Source organism: Entelurus aequoreus, linkage group LG10 (genome assembly GCF_033978785.1).
Source record: "Entelurus aequoreus isolate RoL-2023_Sb linkage group LG10, RoL_Eaeq_v1.1, whole genome shotgun sequence".
NCBI lineage: Eukaryota > Metazoa > Chordata > Actinopteri > Syngnathiformes > Syngnathidae > Entelurus > Entelurus aequoreus.
Window position 1 is genome coordinate 49,909,438 of NC_084740.1, and position 23,416 is coordinate 49,932,853.

General features: G+C 41.1%; 1 protein-coding gene across 1 annotated transcript in view; it reads right to left on the bottom strand.

The window, feature by feature from the left end:
- Positions 1-12,805, bottom strand: part of map2k1 (mitogen-activated protein kinase kinase 1) — a 29,385-nt gene extending 16,580 nt beyond the window's left edge. Inside the window, exon 1 of the mRNA XM_062062185.1 lies at positions 12,608-12,805. Coding sequence (XP_061918169.1) covers positions 12,608-12,690 — 83 coding nt within the window. The 5' untranslated portion in view covers positions 12,691-12,805. The remainder of the gene's footprint in view (positions 1-12,607) is intronic.
- Between the last annotated feature and the right edge of the window lie 10,611 nt (positions 12,806-23,416).

The window sequence follows — 23,416 nt, forward strand, 5'->3', positions numbered from 1 at the left end:
TCTCTATTCATTCAATACATAGATTTCAGCAGGATCTACCCCAGTCTGCTGACATGCAAGCAGAGTAGTAGATTTTTGTAAAAAGCTTTTATAATTGTAAAGGACAATGTTTTATCAACTGATTGCAATAATGTACATTAGTTTTAACTATTAAATGAACCAAAAATATGACTTATTTTATCTTTGTGAAAATATTGGACACAGTGTGTTGTCAAGCTTATGAGTGTAAGTGTAAGCCACTGTGACACTATTGTTCTTTTTTATAAATGTCTAATGATAATGTCAATGAGGGATTTTTAATCACTGCTATGTTGAAATTGTAACTAATATTGATACTGTTGTTGATAATATTCATTTTTGTTTCACTACTTTTGGTTTGTTCTGTGTCGTGTTTGTGTCTCCTCTCAATTGCTCTGTTTATTGCAGTTCTGAGTGTTGCTGGGTCGGGTTTGGTTTTGGAATTGGATTGCATTGTTATGGTATTGCTGTGTATTGTTTTGTTGGATTGATTAATTTAAAAAAAAAAAAAAAAAAAAAAGGAAAAAATAAATAAATAAATACAATTTTTTAAAAATTCGATTATTTAAAAATGAGAATCGATTCTGAATCGCACGACGTGAGAATCACGATTCGAATTCGAATCTATTTTTTCCCACAGCCCTATTGTCTAGTATATTCACTATTTTATTTAAGGACAAACTTGCAATAAGAGACATATGTTTAATGTACCCTAAGATTTTTTGTCAAAATAAAGCCAATAATGCCATTTTTTTGGTCCCCTTTATTTAGAAAAGTATCGAAAAGTACCGAAAAGTATCTAAATAATTTTGGTACCGGTACCAAAATATTGGTATCGGGACAACACTAGCGAGGACTGAAGGTGGCGCTATTAAGACAGGCTCCTTCTGCTGCTTAAGTAGTATTTGTGGAGCAATGACAAGAAAGTGAGAGTCACGTGGTCTGTTTGAATGATTTCTACCAGATTTAATGCTGAAAAGCACCTACTGTTGCTCCTTGTGTTGTCATAGCAACCACTTACCTTGAGAAGCAAACAGGTTGCGATAATAAGGAGCTGCTGTGAGCAGCTGCTCCTTCATTTGTTTATTACTATGTTTGCAGCGGTGCCAATTATCTTTGCAAAAACAATTTCTTTAAAGGCCTACTGAAAGCCACTACTACCGACCACGCAGTCTGATAGTTTATATATCAATGATGAAATCTTAACATTGCAACACATGCCAATACGGCCGAGTTAACTTATAAAGTGCAATTTTAAATTTCCCGCGAAACTTCCGGTTGAAAACGTCTATGTATGATGACGTATGCGCGTGACGTCAATGGTTGAAACGGAAGTATTGGGACACATTGTATCTCAATACAAAAAGCTCTGTTTTCATCTCAAAATTCCACAGTATTCTGGACATCTGTGTTGGTGAATCTTTTGCAATTTGTTTAATGAACAATGGAGACTGCAAAGAAGAAAGTTGTAGGTGGGATTGGTGTATTAGCGGCTGGCTGCAGCAACACAACCAGGAGGACTTTGAGTTGAATAGCAGACGCGCTATCCGACGCTAGCCGCCGACCGCATCGATGATCGGGTGAAGTCCTTCATCGCTCCGTCGATCGCTGGAACGCAGGTGAGCACGGGTGTTGATGAGCAGATGAGGGCTGGCTGGCGTAGGTGGATAGCTAATGTTTTTAGTATAGCTCTGTGAGGTCCCGTAGCTAAGTTAGCTTCAATGGCGTCGTTAGCAACAGCATTGTTAAGCTTCGCCAGGCTGGAAAGCATTAACCGTGTATTTACATGTCCATGGTTTAATTGTATTGTTGATTTTCTGTCTATCCTTCCAGTCAGGGGTTTATTTCTTTTGTTTCTATCTGCAGTTAAGCCCGATGCTATCACGTTAGCTCCGTAGCTAAAGTGCTTCGCCGATGTATTGTCGTGGAGATAAAAGTCACTGTGAATGTCCATTTCGCGTTCTCGACTCTCATTTTCAAGAGGATATAGTATCCGAGGTGGTTTAAAATACAAATCCGTGATCCACAATAGAAAAAGGAGAAAGTCTGGAATCCAATGAGCCAGCTTGTACCTAAGTTACGGTCAGAGCGAAAAAAGATGCGTCCTGTACTGCACGCTAGTCCTTCACTCTTACGTTCCTCATCCACGAATCTTTCATCCTCGCTCAAATTAATGGTGTAATCATCGCTTTCTCGGTCCAAATCGCTCTCGCTGCTGGTGTAAACAATGGGGAAATGTGAGGAGCCTTTCAACCTGTGACGTCACGCTACTTCCGGTACAAGCAAGGCTTTTTTTATCAGCGACCAAAAGTTGCGAACTTTATCGTCGTTGTTCTCTACTAAATCCTTTCCGCAAAAATATGGCAATATCGCGAAATGATCAAGTATGACACATAGAATGGATCTGCTATCCCCGTTTAAATAAAAACATTTCATTTCAGTAGGCCTTTAAAGGTTCTTTTTTTTTCTTTTTTTTTTTTACTGTAGCATCCCTGCATCATAACCATGGAGACTAATTTGTGAGTTCAACGTAGCCTGTGGGCGGGCGTGGGCGTTCTGTTGGACAAAAGCTGAAGGTGGAGGAGGACAACCGGAGATGCTGCCTGAAACGCACCCTTCACACAATATGTGGGAGGGACGAAGAGGGGCCGCACGTTTGCAGGAGAGTGGAGTGTGCTCTTGAAATCCGTCCACACACAAAGTCCGAGGACAGCTGCTGCAGTCCAATGAAAGAGATGCAGAATTTGTGCTGCTGTGTCTTCCATCCTTTTTATTTGGACTATTTCAATGCTTTTGTTACACGAGTAACACAAGTGTTGTGGTGCAAGGTTGTGTAGCTACTGTTAATTGGAGACTCTAAATTGTCACAAAGGATTGTTTATCTCTTTGAGTTCTGTCATAGACTACTGACCTCATACCCAATGTTCCCTCTAATTTTTCATGTGTGTGAGCAAAGGCAAAAACTCCCTGAGCATTCAGTGGAGCCCATGTGAGCAACATCAGACGTGCACACTGTGGCTACACCAGCAGCACACCTGTCCCAGACCTGACTAAATAATAAGTTCAATCTCCATCCATTTTCTACCGCTTGTCCCTTTCGGGGTCGCTGGAGCCTATCTCAGCTGCATTCGGGCGGAAGGCGGGGTCACACCCTGGACAAGTCCCCACCTCATCGCAGGGCCAACACAGATAGACAGACAACATTCTCTTATTATTATAATCAAATGACAGCAGTCATTTCCATTTCTAATATAAGTGTTTAGGCCCACTTACAATGACAATAACAACAAATATTGTTTTTCATGAACTGTGTACTTGTATTGTTTGTCTGGGTGGAGGTCCTGCTTTGGAAATAATTTGTACCCCTTTCAGACATTGCATTTAGTTCCCATTAAAACATTCACATGTTGCACAATGAGATGTAAGCAGGGGATCATGTGTACATTCCTGCAACTTCCTGTTTGTAAAAATATATATTTTTATTAGTATTTATTTAATATACTAACAGCATTTCATGATTAATATTTATACATTAAGATTCCTAATAAATGACACTAGAATAAGCACACATTTGATTGGTAAATCATAGTGTAACGACCTGGAATGACACTTTATGTGTGGTGTTGGAGTTGTCCGACTTTTTGTGTGGCTGTAAACGCATCACTGGCTAAGTGCCATATGTGCATGTGTTGGCGCAAGTGAGAAAGAGCGAGCGGCTGCTGTTGATATAACAAAGTTGCTTTTGGTCTGGTTTGTACTGCAGAAAATGACCACTTTTGCTAGATATCATTTTTTTTACTAATGTTTTGGTGATGTGTTTATGGCCGACAATAAAGAGTTTTGCTCAGTAAAGTGATGGATGGAATTCATGTCCTCAAAGCGTCTCGACAGACGTTACAATATTTGAACAATGATGACGAAAACTGTTTTCTCTGTCGTGTCGAAAATTGTTATGCGTTTATTTTTTTATTTGATTTTGTGCGTGGCATAGATTTGCCGTGCGCAGAGGACGCTTGAGCAGTGCGCAATTGCACAGGCGCGCACCTTAGAGGGAACATTGATCATACCCAAAAGTCAGCTCGGATTAGTGTTGGCCTGATACCAATAATTTGGTACCGGTACCAATATGTATTTTGATACTTTTCGGTACTTTTCGCTACTTTTCTAAATAAAGGAGACCACAAAAAATGTCATTATTGGCTTTATTTTAACACAAAATCTGAGGGTACATGAAACATATGTTTCTTATTGCAATTTTGTCCTTAAATAAAATAGTGAACATACTAGACAACTTGTCTTTTAGTAGTAAGTAAGCAAACAAATGCTCCTAATTAGTCTGCTGACTTATGCAGTAACATATTGTGTAATTTTCCATTCTATTATTTTGTCATCATTATTAAGGACAAGCGGTGGAAAATGAATTATTCATCTACTTGTTAATATCTACTTACTTTCTCTTTTAACATGTTCTATCTACACTTCTGTTAAAATGTAATAATCACTTATTCTTCTGTTGTTTGATACATTACATTAGTTTTGGATGGTACCACAAATATGGGTATCAATCCGATACCAAGTCGTTACAGGATCATACATTGGTCATATTCTAAGTCCTCATGTGTCCAGGGACATATTTACTGAGTTTATAAACATAATATGAAATTTAAAAAAACGAAAAAAGATTTTGTTATGTTAAAAACTATCAATGTAATCATAGTAGTATCGACTAGATACACTCTTGTACTTGGTATCATTACAGTGGATGTTAGATGTAGATCCTCCAATGGCGTTTGTTTACATTCAGGTACGGCGTCATTACCGGTGAGGCCAGTGAGCTACGGTGTTTAGTTATTCCACATCCTGCAGGGATGATACTTGTAAGAAACATACTTTATTTGTCGCCTTGGTGATGAGGATGGACTTTAGCCGCTAGCTAGCTAGCCATGTCTTAAAGCACCTCTTCCTGAGGGTGTTTCAGTGTTATAACTTCACCTTTTTCGTTAGTTTTTAAGCCAAAATTCGTGCGTTCTCCTTTTTCTGTCCACACACTGTGTCTGCTTGTAAGTACTCCATGATTGTGCGCTGCCGAACATGCTCCTCTGCTCGTAAACCAGCAATGACACGACGTGACGACGACGGCGGGGTGGGTTGTGGGGGCCGGTACTTTTCAGAGGCGGTATAGTACAGAATATGATTCATTAGTATCGCGGTACTATACCAATACCGGTATACCGTACAACTCTAGCTTGGATAGGCTGCAGCTTGTCCATGAGTCCAAACAGGATAAGCAAGGCAAGACCAGGCATGTTCTTTATAGAGCACAATTTGTACACAAGCCAATTCAAAGTGATTTACAGAAAATTACAATAAGGCAGAAAACTAAAAAAATATTCATAAAAATAGTTCTAAAAACAATTAAAGTCAAATTAAAATCAAAGTGTGTATACGAAATACTTTCAGTTATTATATGCACCATTAAATGTTGTCAGCCTAAATTGGAACATTGCCAACATTGAGGCCTGTCTCACTTATTCTGGAAGACTATTCCAGATTTTAGCAGCATAAAACTGAAATGCAGCCTCACCATGTTTGGTCCTGTCTCTGGGCACCAGCACACACACACACACACACACACACACATATATATATATATATATACAGTATATACTGTATATATTCGTTAGGTCAGGAGAAATAAACTCATTTGTATTAGTAAATACAGTATTAGTATAGTACCGCGATACTAATGAATTATATTCGGTACTATACCGAATCTGAAAAGTACAGGTTCACCACCCCCCGTCGTCATCACGTTGTGTCATTGCTGGTTTACGAGCAGAGGAGCATGTTCGGCAGCGCACAATCACGGAGTACTTACAAGCAGACACAGTGTGTAGAAGTTATAACACTGAAACGCCCTCAGGAAGAGGTGCTTTAAGACATAGCTAGCTAGCTAGCGGCTAAAGTCCAGCCGCTGTCTAAATCACTAATCCTCGCCTCCATGGCGACAAATAAAGTAAGTTTCTTACAAGTATCATCCCTGCAGGACGAGGAATAGCTAAACATGCTTCACTACACACCGTAGCTCACCCCCGTCACAATGTAAACAATTGCATTGGTGGATCTACACCTGACATCCACTGTTATGATACCAAGTACAGGAGCGTATCTAGTCGATATTACTATGATTATGTCGATATTTTTTGGCATCACAACATCTTCTTTCGTTTAAAATAAATGTATATTATGTTTATAAAGTCAGTAAATATGTCCCTGGACACATGAGGACTTTGAATATGACTAGGCTGACCATATTCTGAAATCCCAAAAAGAGGACACATATATGCGTGCCAGAAAATTTGCCAATGATACTTGAACTTGCTTTATAAATAATATATTTATTTAAATAAAGCATTTTTTCTCCTCTGTTGACAATATAACAAAATAAGTCACACTTCTATTCTGTAACATTCACAGTTTTAGAAAAAGTACAGAGGTAGCAATATTCAAAATAACCTCTTGTATATAATATAAACATAAATAATGCCTCAAAACAGGTTAATTATATTTAAACAAAAAACAGGTAACAGCCCATTCTTTAAAATGTCTCTTCTCAGTCTAGTGGACCATTCTAATGTAAAAAATATAAATAATGCCTCAAAACATTTGAAACAAAAGCAGATGTTTTCAGAGAATACACCATAGGTGAAGAGTATTTCACAAATCAGTTAAAACAACAAAAACAGAGGTAGCATTTCTGAGCCAATTATTTTAGGCTTCTGTAAAAAAAAAAAAAAAAAATGCAGAGTCAACATTTAAAACAAAAAAAAGGAGAAGTGGTGTATTGCGTTTCTTCTTATTTAGTCGTCTTGGCCTTATCTCCTTGGTTTTCCTCCTCATCTCCCGGGTCTTCATCCTCGTCTCCCTGGCCTTCCTTGTTTGCCCATGCATATTTAGCTGAAGAGCTTATTTTCCCCAGCAGTTTCCGGTTGCTCATCAAATAAGCATGTAAGTCTGTGCAGGATGTTTCTTTGAAGTTGTATTGTACAAATAGAAGCCCTTTCAATGACTCAACAGACAACCTGCTCTTTTCCTTGGTCCACTGGCTCTGCATCTGTGAGAAAACCCTCTCAACATTTGCATTGTGAGAAGGAAGGGCAAAGACAAACTGTGCAATCTTCAGCAGCTCTGAGTAACATGCAATGCTTTTGGCCTTCTCAAAATATTTGCACCACTTCTGGTGCACTTGCAGGCCATTGAACTCTCCATCACTGTTGCTACTCTCAGTGAATTTCTTGAGATTGGTGACCATTATCAAAACACTTGGCATCATCAATTGGCACCCCCTTTTCTCCAAGGTACTTGATGCAGGCTTCCACATCATTCCAACTAGGTGTCTGACTCAGATCCATCCACATGAATGGGGTGAATTCTTCCATGGGTGTCATCCACTTCTGGAGATACTGCAGGCATGCACTGTAGAGACCCTGCACATCAGCATAGAACTGTTCACATTCTTTTCCATGCCCATCTGTGCGCTTCTGTGCCAGGAGTCCCTTAACTTTCAGGGACATGAAGTTGTTTCTCTGCCGGCCCTCAAGTGTTGTGTGGACTCTCTGCAAGATGTTACGCACTTCAACAATGGAATTATTTTCCTTTTCCATTTCTTTAATGGGTGAGTGGAACACACACATGAGTGAATGCATGTGCCAGAGGTAAATTTCACTGAATTAATTTTCAAAAAACCTCTTGATCATTACAGGTGTTTTTTCCTGTGACATAAAATATCCCTTTAATGCTGGAAACATCTGCAGCAGCCTCTCGATTCCAGGGAATAATGACAGCCATTGTGTCTTGCTGTGGGAAAGGAGCTTTCTGTATTCACATCTACAAAGTCACAGTACTCCTTCAAACTCTCAGTGCGCACAGTGTAAATGTGGAAGTACTGGTAGATTTTGAACATGATATTCTCAATTTCAATATCAAGTGTGTCTGCACCATGATGGACACAATTGTTCATTATGTGTGCTGGGCAACCCACACCGATCAGCGTCTTATTCTGGAGCAGCTTCTTCCAATTTGCATACACATTCTTCCCCCCTTCATCACGTCTGATTCCTCCGAAGTTTGTGTTGCAGTTGTCACCAGTAAATGCTATACATTTTTCTGACAAATTATTTTTTCTCAGTGTTTCAATCAAGTAGTTTGCAATGGTGTCCGCTGTCTCATCAGGTGTGTCTTTGACCAGCTCAAGCAATGTTGATTGTACACCACCTTTCTTCCAGTCAAAATACTGGATTATGATTGGGAATATTTTCACTGCACCATGGTTACTCACATCTGTAGCGATGCCACAGTACTTTATTTCTTTGAGCGCCTCTAGCGCAATGTCGATGCTGTGGGGTGCTATAACACTGTTGACAATCGCCTCTGTTTTGGTGCGTGCACTTGAAAACTTTTTTGCCGTGTCTGAGTCTGGGAATGCTTTTTTCAGCAAAGCACTGGTGCAATCCATCGACCTGTAACTGTTATGGTGTTTGACTGTGTGGAATGCTAAAACACCCTCTGCTGCGTTTACAACATCTTCTCCTTTTCCAGGTCGCACAAAGTACTCTGTCAATTTAGTAGACGAGCTCTCGCCCTGCACAGCTGTTTTGTGCTTTTTAGTGTCAATATGGGCTTGTAGATCTTTAGCCCCTTTATTTGCCACAGATACGTACGTTCCTGCTTTGCACACGGTGCATTCTGCTTCCCATGTGTCACGGCCAGGACGAAAACACGAATACTTTTTCCGCAAATCATCCGTGAAATTGCGTTTACGTTTCGGCATGTTTGTCTGTCTCTTGTCTGCCGGGAGGTTATCGGGAGAGGCGCTGAATACCGGGAGTCTTCCGCTAAAAACGGGAAGGTTGGCAAGTATGGTCTCTTCACTCACTAGCTCTCTCGCGCTGTGTCTCTGCCCCTCCCTCACAAATTTTTCTGCGTGCGCACACCTTCAGTTTGTTTTGTTTAACCCTGTTGTAGTTGGACTAAGGGAGGTGACGGCTCAGACACCAGAGGGCAGTATATACAAAGATTTATTATGTAGGCAGCTCCTTCATTACAGGCAAGTGTGCCGATTGCCGGTAAATGAGTGCAGCTGGTGGCAGCTGCAGGGCGGAGACGCGCGTCCCTGGATGTGCGCCGTGGGCGTGTCCCGAGGTGCGTTCGTCAGGACGAACAGATGAGGGCGCATTGGAATGCGCCTTGGCCGTGACAAAGCCCTTCGTAACTTAACCCTGGACGTACATTGAAAATACACGCAACCCTAATTCAAAATGCCGGACATTTGAGGCAAATAGGAAACCCCGCCCGGACACCCCCGCAAAAGAGGACATGTCCGGGGAAAAGAGGACGTATGGTCAGCCTAAATATGACCAATGTATGATCCTGTAACGACTTGGTATCGGATTGATACCCAAATGTGTGGTATCATCCAAAACTAATGTAAAGTATTGTAATAATCTCAGGAATGTAGGCTCAGAGACTTCTTCAGTTATCTTGCATTTATTGTACAAGATGCATTTAAGGCACACAACAGCTCCCACATGCGTCTATCTCCTTTCCCGGCAAAACTCGAACCAACACTTCCTGTCAACAACGTCACTTCCCTAACTTCCCCGGAAGTCCCGCCCCCCAGCCAAAGCCATTGGCTAACACCCCGTAGCCAGCCGCTACTGTATCAAAGAAGAGAAGAATAAGTGATTATTACATTTTAACAGAAGTATGGTTAGAACATGTTAAAAGAGAAAGTAAGCAGATATTAACAGTAAATGAACAAGTAGATTAATAATTCATTTTCTACCACTTGTCCTTAATAATGGTGACAAAATAATAGGTGTATAAATGACATAATATGTTACTGCATATGTCAGCAGACTAATTAGGAGCCTTTGTTTGTTTACTTACTAATAAAAGACAAGTTGTCTTGTATGTTCACTATTTTATTTAAGGACAAACTTGCAAAAAGAAACATATGTTTAATGTACCCTAAGATTTTTTTGTTAAAATAAAGCCAATAATGCAATTTTATGTGGTCCCTTTTATTTAGAAAAGTATCGAATAGTACCGAAAAGTATTGAAATAATTTTAGTACCGGTACCAAAATATTGGCATCGAGACAACACTATTGTAGAGGCAGGGATTTGTTTCTTACTTGTCACCTGGGATAGTGGGTGTGGCTACATGTGTGTGTGTGGGTGTGGGCGGAGTGTGTGTGGGGCTGATTGCTGAATGAGTAACACCTCCACATGTCTGTGAATTGTTTGGCTTGTATGGAGAGAGTGTGAACCTGGGTGCCGTTACTTCTGTTGACCGCAAAGGGACCACAAACCATCTGCATGTAATGTATTGCATTTTTACTCAAAGGGAAAATAAATCACCCTAAAAACAGCAGTAATGACTTCATGTTGCATCCTTGGACCCAGCTTTCCACTCTCAGTGACTAATTAGTTTCTGATAGTCACACAACAACTATAGTTACAACTATATGCTGTGATTTTACAGTTAATTACAGTGTTAGCATGCAGAATTACAGTGTAAACATACAAACCCCGTTTCCATATGAGTTGGGAAATTGTGTTAGATGTAAATATAAACGGAATACAATGATTTGCAAATCATTTTCAACCCATATTCAATTGAATGCACTACAAAGACAACATATTTGATGTTCAAACTCATAAACTTTATTTTTTTTTTGCAAATAATAATTAACTTAGAATTTCATGGCTGCAACACGTGCCAAAGTAGTTGGGAAAGGGCATGTTCACCACTGTGTTAAATGGCCTTTCCTTTTAACAACACTCAGTAAACGTTTGGGAACTGAGGAGACACATTTTTGAAGCTTCTCAGGTGGAATTCTTTCCCATTCTTGCTTGATGTACAGCTTAAGTTGTTCAACAGTCCGGGGGTCTCCGTTGTGGTATTTTAGGCTTCATAATGCACCACACATTTTAAATGGGAGACAGGTCTGGACTACAGGCAGGCCAGTCTAGTACCCGCACTCTTTTACTATGAAGCCACGTTGATGTAACACGTGTCTTGGCATTGTCTTGCTGAAATAAGCAGGGGCGTCCATGGTAACGTTGCTTGGATGGCAGCATATGTTGCTCCAAAACCGGAATGTACCTTTCAGCATTAATGGTGCCTTCACAGATGTGTAAGTTACCCATGTCTTGGGCACTAATACACCCCCATACCATCACACATGCTGGCTTTTACACTTTGCGCCTATAACAATCCGGATGGTTCTTTTCCTCTTTGGTCCGGAGGACACGACGTCCACAGTTTCCAAAAACAATTTGAAATGTGGACTCGTCAGACCACAGAACACTATTCCACTTTGTATCAGTCCATCTTAGATGAGTTCAGGCCCAGCGAAGCCGACTGCGTTTCTGGGTGTTGTTGATAAACGGTTTTCGCCTTGCATAGGAGAGTTTTAACTTGCACTTACAGATGTAGCGACCAACTGTAGTTACTGACTGTGGGTTTCTGAAGTGTTCCTGAGCCCATGTGGTGATATCCTTTACACACTGATGTCGCTTGTTGATGCAGTACAGCCTGAGGGATCGAAGGTCACGGGCTTAGCTGCTTATGTGCAGTGATTTCTCCAGATTCTCTGAACCCTTTCATGATATTACGGACCGTAGATGGTGAAATCCCTAAATTCCTTGCAATAGCTGGTTGAGAAAGGTTTTTCTTAAACTGTTCAACAATTTGCTCACGCATTTGTTGACAAAGTGGTGACCCTCGCCCCATCCTTGTTTGTGAATGACTGAGCATTTCATGAAATCTACTTTTATACCCAATCATGGCACCCACTTGTTCCCAATTAGCCTGTTCACCTGTGGGATGTTCCAAATAAGTGTTTGATGAGCATTCCTCAACTTTATCAGTATTTATTGCCACCTTTCCCAACTTCTTTGTCACGTGTTGCTGGCATCAAATTCTAAAGTTAATGAATATTTGCAACAAAAAAAAAAGTTTATCAGTTTGAACATCAAATATGTTGTCTTTGTAGCATATTCAACTGAATATGGGTTGAAAATGATTTGCAAATCATTGTATTCCGTTTGTATTTACATCTAACACAATTTCTCAACTCACATGGAAACGGGTTTTGTAGATTGTGTACCGATCATTTGCAAATTCACGCCTGTGCAAAACAAATCAGTTTGTGTGAATTATCTTGAGACGTGTTGGTATCGGTTAGACATTCCGTCAAAAGCAGCCACCCTGAAAGATGAGGCATGATTATGTAATCGTCATCCTGCATGTTGCATGGGCTGCTTGGGAAGTGATGCCAGTGTCACAACTACTCAGCATCTCCATTACTGTGTGTGGTAGTGGGAGGAAGTTTACACAACTTTTTTTTAAAACAAAAAAAAACAATTTTGTGTGGATGTGTCCTATACATCCCTAATAGTGATTACACACATATACATCATGGCATGCAGTAGCAGCAGATGCAATAAATGCATCAGTATTAAGCAAGTCCAGGTAGACATAAAGCAAAGGTGTTACATATGATCACTGAGGTGTCACTCACTCTGTGGCTTCAGTGCCGCTGATGGTGTTCCCATCTGGGATGGGGTTGAGTTGGATCGGCTCCGGCTTCCTTCTCTTCTGCATGTCGCACACATAAATAAATAATAATACACTCCGAGTGAAGTGTCAAGAAGGTGTTTTAGGAGGAAACAATGTGTGTTGTCGTGAGCTGCTGGAGAGGCAGCAGGACTGCGATTATTTTTAATGGGAGGATGTGAATCTTCCGGAAGATGTGACGTCACAAAGCGCCTTTTCTTGCATGGCCACTTGCGCCCTCTGTTGGCGAAAAGGTGCATTGCAACACTAACTTTGGCAGGCCAGTGAAGGAAGGAGAGCTCAAACATGAAAATGGAACGAAGCAAATAGTCTTCATGACATATCAGATCACAATATGAATATATTATTTTCAAGAGAAGTAACTAAACAACGTTATGGTCCCTCCTGCGAAAAGTCAGAACGACTTAGAATACCTAAGACTGAAATACAATTTTTTTAAAGTAATTTTTTTTAGCAATCAATCAATCAAAGTTTATTTATATAGCCCTAAATCACAAGTGTCTCAAAGGGCTGCATAAGCCACAACGACATCCTCGGCTCAAATCCCACATCAGGGCAAGGAAAAACTCAACCCAATGGGATACAATGAGAAACCTTGGAGGGGACCGCAGATATGGGGACCCCCCCCCCCCCCCGACACTGGGCGACCGGTGCAATGGATGTCGAGCGGATGTAGTTAATAGTGAGAGAGTCCAGTCCATAGTGGATCTGACATAATAGTGAGAGTCCAGTCCATAGTGGATCTGACATAATAGTGAGAGTCCAGTCCATAGTGGATATAACATAATAGTGAGAGTCCAGTCCATAGTGGATCTAACATAATAGTGAGAGTGCAGTCCACAGTGGATCTAACATAATAGTGTGAGAGTCCAGTCCATAGTGGATCTGACATAATAGTGAGAGTCCAGTCCATAGTGGATCTGACATAATAGTGAGAGTCCAGTCCATAGTGGATCTGACATAATAGTGAGAGTCCAGTCCATAGTGGATATAACATAATAGTGAGAGTCCAGTCCACAGTGGATCTAACATAATAGTGTGAGAGTCCAGTCCATAGTGGATCTAACATAATAGTGTGAGAGTCCAGTCCATAGTGGATCTAACGTAATAGTGAGAGTCCAGTCCATAGTGGATCTAACATAATAGTGTGAGAGTCCAGTCATAGTGGATCTAACAAAATAGTGTGAGAGTCCAGTCCATAGTGGATCTAACGTAATAGTGAGAGTCCAGTCCATAGTGGATCTGACATAATAGTGAGAGTCCGGTCCATAGTGGATATAACATAATAGTGAGAGTCCAGTCCATAGTGGATCTAACATAATACTGAGAGTGCAGTCCACAGTGGATCTAACATAATAGTGTGAGAGTCCAGTCCATAGTGGATCTAACATAATAGTGTGAGAGTCCAGTCCATAGTGGATCTAACGTAATAGTGAGAGTCCAGTCCATAGTGGATCTAACATAATAGTGTGAGAGTCCAGTCCATAGTGGATGTAACAAAATAGTGTGAGAGTCCAGTCCATAGTGGATCTAACGTAATAGTGAGAGTCCAGTCCATAGTGGATCTAACATAATAGTGTGAGAGTCCAGTCCATAGTGGATGTAACAAAATAGTGTGAGAGTCCAGTCCATAGTGGATCTAACATAATAGTGAGAGTGCAGTCCACAGTGGATCTAACATAATAGTGTGAGAGTCCAGTCCATAGTGGATCTGACATAATAGTGAGAGTCCAGTCCATAGTGGATCTGACATAATAGTGAGAGTCCAGTCCATAGTGGATCTGACATAATAGTGAGAGTCCAGTCCATAGTGGATATAACATAATAGTGAGAGTCCAGTCCACAGTGGATCTAACATAATAGTGTGAGAGTCCAGTCCATAGTGGATCTAACATAATAGTGTGAGAGTCCAGTCCATAGTGGATCTAACGTAATAGTGAGAGTCCAGTCCATAGTGGATCTAACATAATAGTGTGAGAGTCCAGTCATAGTGGATCTAACAAAATAGTGTGAGAGTCCAGTCCATAGTGGATCTAACGTAATAGTGAGAGTCCAGTCCATAGTGGATCTGACATAATAGTGAGAGTCCGGTCCATAGTGGATATAACATAATAGTGAGAGTCCAGTCCATAGTGGATCTAACATAATACTGAGAGTGCAGTCCACAGTGGATCTAACATAATAGTGTGAGAGTCCAGTCCATAGTGGATCTAACATAATAGTGTGAGAGTCCAGTCCATAGTGGATCTAACGTAATAGTGAGAGTCCAGTCCATAGTGGATCTAACATAATAGTGTGAGAGTCCAGTCCATAGTGGATCTAACAAAATAGTGTGAGAGTCCAGTCCATAGTGGATCTAACGTAATAGTGAGAGTCCAGTCCATAGTGGATCTAACATAATAGTGTGAGAGTCCAGTCCATAGTGGATGTAACAAAATAGTGTGAGAGTCCAGTCCATAGTGGATCTAACGTAATAGTGAGAGTCCAGTCCATAGTGGATCTAACATAATAGTGTGAGAGTCCAGTCCATAGTGGATCTAACATAATAGTGAAAGTCCAGTCCATAGTGGATCTAACATAATAGTGAAAGTCCAGTCCATAGTGGATCTAACATAATAGTGAGAGTCCAGTCCATAGTGGATCTAACATAATAGTGAGAGTCCAGTCCATAGTGGATCTAACATAATAGTGAGAGTCCAGTTCATAGTGGATCTAACATAACAGTGAGAGTCCAGTCCATAGTGGATCTAACATAATAGTGAGAGTCCAGTCCATAGTGGATACAACATAATAGTGAGAGTCCAGTCCATAGTGGATCTAACATAATAGTGTGAGAGTCCAGTCCATAGTGGATCTAACATAATAGTGAGAGTCCATTCCATAGTGGATCTAACATAATAGTGAAAGTCCAGTCCATAGTGGATCTAACATAATAGTGAGAGTCCAGTCCATAGTGGATCAAACATAATAGTGAGAGTCCAGTCCATAGTGGATCCAACATAATAGTGAGAGTCCAGTCCATAGTGGATCTAACATAATAGTGTGAGAGTCCAGTCCATAGTGGATCTAACATAATAGTGAGAGTCCAGTCCATAGTAGATCTAACATAATAGTGAGAGTCCAGTCCATAGTGGATCTAACATAATAGTGAGAGTCCAGTCCACAGTGGATCTAACATAATAGTGTGAGAGTCCAGTCCATAGTGGATCTAACATAATAGTGAGAGTCCAGTCCATAGTGGATCTAACATAATAGTGAGAGTCCAGTCCTTAGTGGATCCAACATAATAGTGAGAGTCCAGTCCATAGTGGATCTAACATAACAGTGAGAGTCCAGTCCATAGTGGATCTAACATAATAGTGAGAGTCCAGTCCATAGTGGATACAACGTAATAGTGAGAGTCCAGTCCATAGTGGATCTAACATAATAGTGTGAGAGTCCAGTCCATAGTGGATCTAACATAATAGTGAGAGTCCATTCCATAGTGGATCTAACATAATAGTGAAAGTCCAGTCCATAGTGGATCTAACATAATAGTGAGAGTCCAGTCCATAGTGGATCCAACATAATAGTGAGAGTCCAGTCCATAGTGGATCTAACATAATAGTGTGAGAGTCCAGTCCATAGTGGATCTAACATAATAGTGAGAGTCCAGTCCATAGTAGATCCAACATAATAGTGAGAGTCCAGTCCATAGTGGATCTAACATAATAGTGAGAGTCCAGTCCATAGTGGATCTAACATAATAGTGTGAGAGTCCAGTCCATAGTGGATCTAACATAATAGTGTGAGAGTCCAGTCCATAGTGGATCTAGTTAATAGTGTGAGAGTCCAGTCCATAGTGGATCTAACATAATAGTGAGAGTCCAGTCCGTAGTGGATCTAACATAATAGTGTGAGAGTCCAGTCCATAGTGGATCTAGTTAATAGTGTGAGAATCCAGTCTATAGTGGATCTAGTTAATAGTGTGAGAGTCCAGTCTATAGTGGATCTAGTTAGTAGTGTGAGAATCCAGTCTATAGTGGATCTAGTTAATAGTGTGAGAGTCCAGTCCATAGTGGATCTAACATAATAGTGAGAGTCCAGTCCGTAGTGGATCTAACATAATAGTGTGAGAGTCCAGTCCATAGTGGATCTAGTTAATAGTGTGAGAGTCCAGTCCATAGTGGATCTAACATAATAGTGAGAGTCCAGTCCGTAGTGGATCTAACATAATAGTGTGAGAGTCCAGTCCATAGTGGATCTAGTTAATAGTGTGAGAGTCCAGTCTATAGTGGATCTAGTTAATAGTGTGAGAATCCAGTCTATAGTGGATCTAGTTAATAGTGTGAGAGTCCAGTCTATAGTGGATCTAGTTAATAGTGTGAGAATCCAGTCTATAGTGGATCTAGTTAATAGTGTGAGAGTCCAGTCTATAGTGGGGCCAGCAGGGGATCATCAGACAAGTCAGCAGCACAGAGAAGTTTCCATCTGATGCACAGATGAGTGGTCCACCCCCGGGTCCTGACTTTGATCAGCTAGCGCATCTGTGGTCACCTAATAACCTCTCCACACAGGAGAGAGGGGTAGAGCAGAAAAGAGACGGCAGATCAACTGGTCTAAAAGGGGGGTCTATTTAAAGGATAGAGTATACAAATCAGTTTTAAGATGAGACTTAAATGCTTCTATGTCAACAAGTGGACGACAATTGTAACATCTTTATGTCAGTGATTCAAAAAACAATGAAGAGTTTTATTAAAACACTAAACAGAAACTGAAGAAAATGAACCGCATTCCCTGGCTGAATAGTACAATATGGAGGAGATTTGGACAAATATAAAATGAACTAACAGGAAATGATACCACGTGTAAGAACATTAGAGTTGCAAATGAATGCAAATTTAATTCAAAAGTGAGTGCAACAGCCCTAAACCACAGGTGTCAAACTCAAAGACCGGGGGCCACATCCGGCCCACCACATTGTTGTTTTTTTGTGCCCCTCGTAAGCCTGAGAATAAGTCAACTTTATCTTCCTCACGAAAAATATTCGTTCTTTCAGTTTTGACAGAAACATTACATTTCCTGTAAACGTGAGAACAATGGGACCATGCAAAAATACATTATTTCAAAACAGGGGTGTCCAAAGTGCAGCCTGCAGTTTAATTTGGGATAAAAAAAACAACAGTAAAAATAAAAAAATAAAAAAGAGCACAAATTTGTGATGAAACAACAAAAAAAAAGCTGACTATTTGATATTAAAACATCCAAACGTGTTTAACCTTTTTCCACCGAGATCGCATAGTGAAAAGTCAAAGTATGTGGCGGCCGTTTTAAAATAGTTTTATTTTGTAAAAAAAGAAAAGATAAAAAGATAATTTTTTTATATTTTAAGAGAAAAGTTAGGGTCAGCTTTGTGTTGTACGTGACGTGCATTATTATTAGTTATTAGTATCAACGATATCCGATATTCCCCAACTCTTAATTACCGATACCGATATCAACCGATACCGATATATACAGTGGTGGAATGAACACATTATTATGCCTAATTTTGTTGTGATGCATTAAACAATGTAACAAGGTTTTCCAAAATAAATCAACTCAAGTTATGGAAAAAATGGCAACATGGCACTGCCATATTTATTATTGAAGTCACAAAGTGCATTATTTTTTTTAACATGCCTCAAAACAATAACAGTGCAATACTTTTTCATAACATGGTCACTACTGCCTAGTTTCTCTTGTTATATTCTTATTTTACTGTTATATTTGTATTCTCATTGTTGCTTTTTATTTGTATTCTTATTGTAATATTTTTCTATTCTGTTTCCATTTATACCCCCATTATTTACTTTTTAAATTTGATCTCAATTCTGTACACTGCTGCTGGAATTTTAATTTTCCTGAGGGAACTCTCCTGAAGGAATCAATAAAGTTCTATCCATCTATCTATCTATCTATCTATCTATCTATCTATCTATCTATCTATCTATCTATCTATCTATCTATCTATCTATCTATCTATCTATCTATCTATCTATCTATCTATCTATCTATCTATCTATCTATCTATCTATCTATCCAAACAGCAGCAGTAGCGGGAGGTGTATATTGTAGCGTCCCGGAAGAGTTAGTATTGCAAGGGATTCTGGGTATTTGTTCTGTTGTGTTTATGTTGTGTTACGGTGCGGATGTTCTCCCCAACTGTGTTTGTCATTCTTGTTTGGTGTGGGTTCACAGTGTGGCGCATATTTGTAACAGTGTTAAAGTTGTTTATACGGCTACCCTCAGTGTGACCTGTATGGCTGTTAATCAAGTATGCCTTGCATTAATTCGTGATGAGAACAGCCGGTAGATATTATGTGACTGGGCCGGCACGCACGCAAAGGAAATGCCTTTAAGGTTTATTGGCGGCTCTGTACTTCTCCCTACGTCCGTGTACACAGCGGCGTTTTAAAACGTCATACATTTTACTTTTAGAAACCGATACCGATAATTATGAAACCGATACCGATCATTTCCGATATTACATTTTAAAGCATTTATCGGCCGATAATATCAGCAGCCCGATATTATCGGACATCCTTAGTATCAACGTTTCATCTTTTTCTTATTACATTACGTCTTTTTGCTTACATTTTGTTACCCGTGCAATAACTAAAATAGTACATTTTGTCCCCTACAACACCAAGCTGACACCAAGCATTGTCTTTAAATATGTCATATCTGTTTTTTAGCGTTTCTTTTTGTGAAATTAAAAAAAATCATCAAAAAGGCCTGCGCAGTCTTCAACTTTTTAGGAAGCGGCCCTTGGTGAAAAAGTTTGGACACCCCTATATTTCAATAGCAAGTACATTTTACATCAGTTTGCACAGAACAAAACAATCAAATGCATATGGAATTGTGTAATAATATCATGAGATTATACAATAATAACATTCATATATATTCACTGTAACACGCGGCCCCTGGAGAGCAGCCGTAACCACAATGTGGCCCTCCATGAAAACAAGTTTCACACCTCTGCCCTAAACATAATGTACTCTTTGTGATATTTGTGTATGTGTGCTGTGCCTTTAATGCAGTCTTTCTCAAATAGCGGGGCGGGCTCCCCTGGGATGCCAGGGGGGGCACATGTGACCTCGGGGAACATGTTTTTTTTTTTGCTGAAGACTCTGTAGCACTCCCCTTCAGTGTGACTACAGCGGGAGATGAGCAAAGATTGCCGTGTTGCTTCCTTTAATGTTAATACGCTTACAATGGTATGCAGAGGTATGTTTATAGAAAATTTATAGACAAATTACACTATTTATAGTCAATGTGGAGAGTGGGGCGGGGGGGGGGGGGGGGGGGGGGGGGGTTTCTGGTCCTACATCTGTAAGTGCAAGTTAAAACTCTACTATGCAAAGCGAAAGCCATTTATCAGCAACACCCAGAAACACCGCCGGCTTCGCTGGGCCTGAGGGGGTGAGGGGGGATTTATTTTCTTATTCCTGGGGGGGATGCAACAGAAAATCACAAGATTTGTGGTGGACCTGGGAGCTGCGATGCCTGTCTTGCCGGGCTGCCGGCAGCTAAAGCTAAATACCTCCGCTCATCGGACTGTGGCTGTGTCCATCAACACCGCATCCGCATGTCCGAAAACTTGGGCTCTCCATAGACAGGGAGGTTGCAATCAGGCAACCCATAGGCAGGAGGACACCATCAACAACGCAACAGTTGTCGGTGCATTCTACAGAGGCACTATAGAGGCTCTACTGAGCAACGGCATCTCTGTCTGGACTGGAGCCTGCAGTGCCTCAGACTGGAAGTCTCTCCAGAGAGTGGTGAGGACGGCGGAAAAGATCATCAGGACTCCTCTTCCTCCTATCCAGGAGATCGCAAAAAGCCGCTGCCTGACCAGGGCTCAGATAATCTGCAGAGACTCCTCCCACCCCCACCAAGGACTGTTTTCACTGCTGGACTCTAGAAAGAGGTTCCGCAGCCTCCGTAACAGCTTCTTCCCTCAGGCCATAAGACTCTTGAACACATCATAATCATCCCCTCAACTCCCCCCAAAAATGGATTAACTCGCTGGAATATAAAGACAATATAACATACATCCATAAACGTGGATGCATATGCAAAAGTGCAATATATTTATCTGTACAGTAATCTATTTATTTATATCTGTACCTTATTGCTCTTTTACCCTGCACAACCATGAGCTAATGCAACGACATTTGGTTCTTATCTGTACTGTAAAGTTCAAATTTGAATGACAATAAAAAGAAGTCTAAGTCTAAGTCTAGTTGGGGCAGAGTTTACCGTCGGTAGTTGGGGCAAAGTCCGCACTTTATCCGGCCCGTCCACAACTCCACAACGCCAATCCAGCAACGGCAGAGGGATGATCAGACGGTCCGATTCACACATCTAGGAAAAGAACTGCGTTGGCCTAGAGGGGAGCAACGCGGGCAGTTGTGGCATATGCTGCTTTACACTAAGCCGACTGAGGTTCAGAATCAGAATCAGAATCAGTATAGTTTTTATTGCCATTGCTTGAGAACGGGTTCACAAACTAGGAATTTTTCTTGGTGCAATGGTGCAACATAAAACACATATAACACAGATTTGGTAATAAAAAGAGCTGTAACTGAGCTATCAGAACTTGTTATTGTTCATGTGCCTGATGGCAGAGGAGAAAAAACTGTTCAGGTGGCGGGAGGTGTGGGTCTGGATGGACCGTAGTCTCCTGCCTGAGGGGAGAGGGGAGAATAGTTTGTGTCCAGGGTGAGAAGAGTCAGCTGTGATCCGACCCACACGCCTCCTGGTCCTGGAGGAGAACAGGTCCTGGAGGGGTGGGAGCTTGCAGCCAATCACCTTCTCAGCAGCACGTACCATGCGCTGCAGTCGATGCTTATTCTGGACTGTGGCGCCGGGGAACCACACGGTGATGGAGGAGGTGAGGATGGACTCGATGATGGCTGAGTAAAACTGCACCAGCATCTCGGTCGGCACCTTAAGTTTCCTTAAAGGCCTACTGAAATGGGATTTTCTTATTTAAACGGGGATAGCAAATCCATTTTATGTGTCATACTTGATCATTTCGCGATATTGCCATATTTTTGCTGAAAGGATTTAGTAGAGAACATCGACGATAAAGTTTGCAACTTTTGATCGCTGATAAAAAAAAGCCTTGCCTAGCGTGACGTCACAGGTTGTGGAGCTCCTCACATCTGCACATTGTTTACAATCACGGCCACCAGCAGCGAGAGCGATTCGGACCGAGAAAGCGACAATTTCCCCATTAATTTGAGCGAGGATTAAAGATTTGTGGATGAGGAAAGTGAGAGTGAAGGACTAGAGGGCAGTGGAAGCGATTCAGATAGGGAAGATGCTGTGAGAGGCGGGTCGGACCTGATATTCAGATGGGAATGACTAAAACAGTAAATAAACACAAGACATATATATAGTCTATTAGCCACAACACAACCAGGTTTATATTTAATATGCCACAAATTAATCTCGCATAACAAACTCCTCCCCCCTCCCGTCCATACAACCCGCCAATACAAATCAAACACCCGCACAACACACTCAATCCCACAGCCTGAAGTACCGTTCACCTCCGCAAAATTCATACAGACCATATATTTCCCCAAAGTTACGTACGTGACTTGCACATAGCGGCACGCACGGACGGGCAAGCGATCAAATGTTTGGAAGCCGCAGCTGCGTACTCACGGTAGCGCGTATCCAACTCAAAGTCCTCCTGGTAAGAGTCTCTGTTGTCCCAGTTCTCCACAGGCCAATGGTAAAGCTTGACTGTCAGATTTCGGGAATGTAAACAATGAAACACCGGCTACGTGTTTGTGTTGCTGCAGCCGTCCGCTAATACACCGCTTCCCACCTACAGCTTTCTTCTTTACTGTCTCCATTGTTCATTAAACAAATTGCAAAAGATTCACCAACACAGATGTCCAGAATACTGTGGAATTTTGCGATGAAAACAGACGACTTAATAGCTGGCCACAATGCTGTCCCAAAATGTCCGCTACAATCCGTGACGTCACGCGCAAACGTCATTATACCAAGACGTTTTCAGCAGGATATTTTGCGGGAAATTTAAAATTGCACTTTACTAATCTAACCCGTCCGTATTGGCATGTGTTGCAATGTTAAGATTTCATCATTGATATATAAACTATCAGACTGCGTGGTCGGTAGTAGTGGGTTTCAGTAGGCCTTTAAGGTTATACAGGATACAACCCACCTAACCTTATCCCTGTCCACACACACACAACGCCATCGTTTAAGACCCCCTGCCCCCTCCATCCGCAATGCGACCTAGTACGCATGCGCGGAAAAAACTCGCATATATATTACGTCATAGTCACCTCTGACTGGTATGAAGTATTTCAATGTAATGTTCTTTTAACAGTAAACCTTGCTTGCCTCATCATCAGCAGCTGTTAGACTATTGTAGTGAATCACACCTGAGCCATCATAAATAATTCAAATCTTTATTAGACTCGTAAACAATGTGATAAAGAACATTTTACATTAATTAAACTAGATATCTGGTCAGGACACTCCTCACCCTTTTGCCTTCACCTTCATTGTCCATTCTTGCAATCCTGCCTGTGCTTGGAGGCTGGAAATTGGCGTTTGTACTCGAAGGCCGCAACCACTCACCGTTCGTTTAGTGGCTCCTTCATGGCTTCACAGTAGTTATGGAGGACAAAACTAGACGTTGAGTAATCGCACATGGCGGACAATAACTGATACAGTCGGC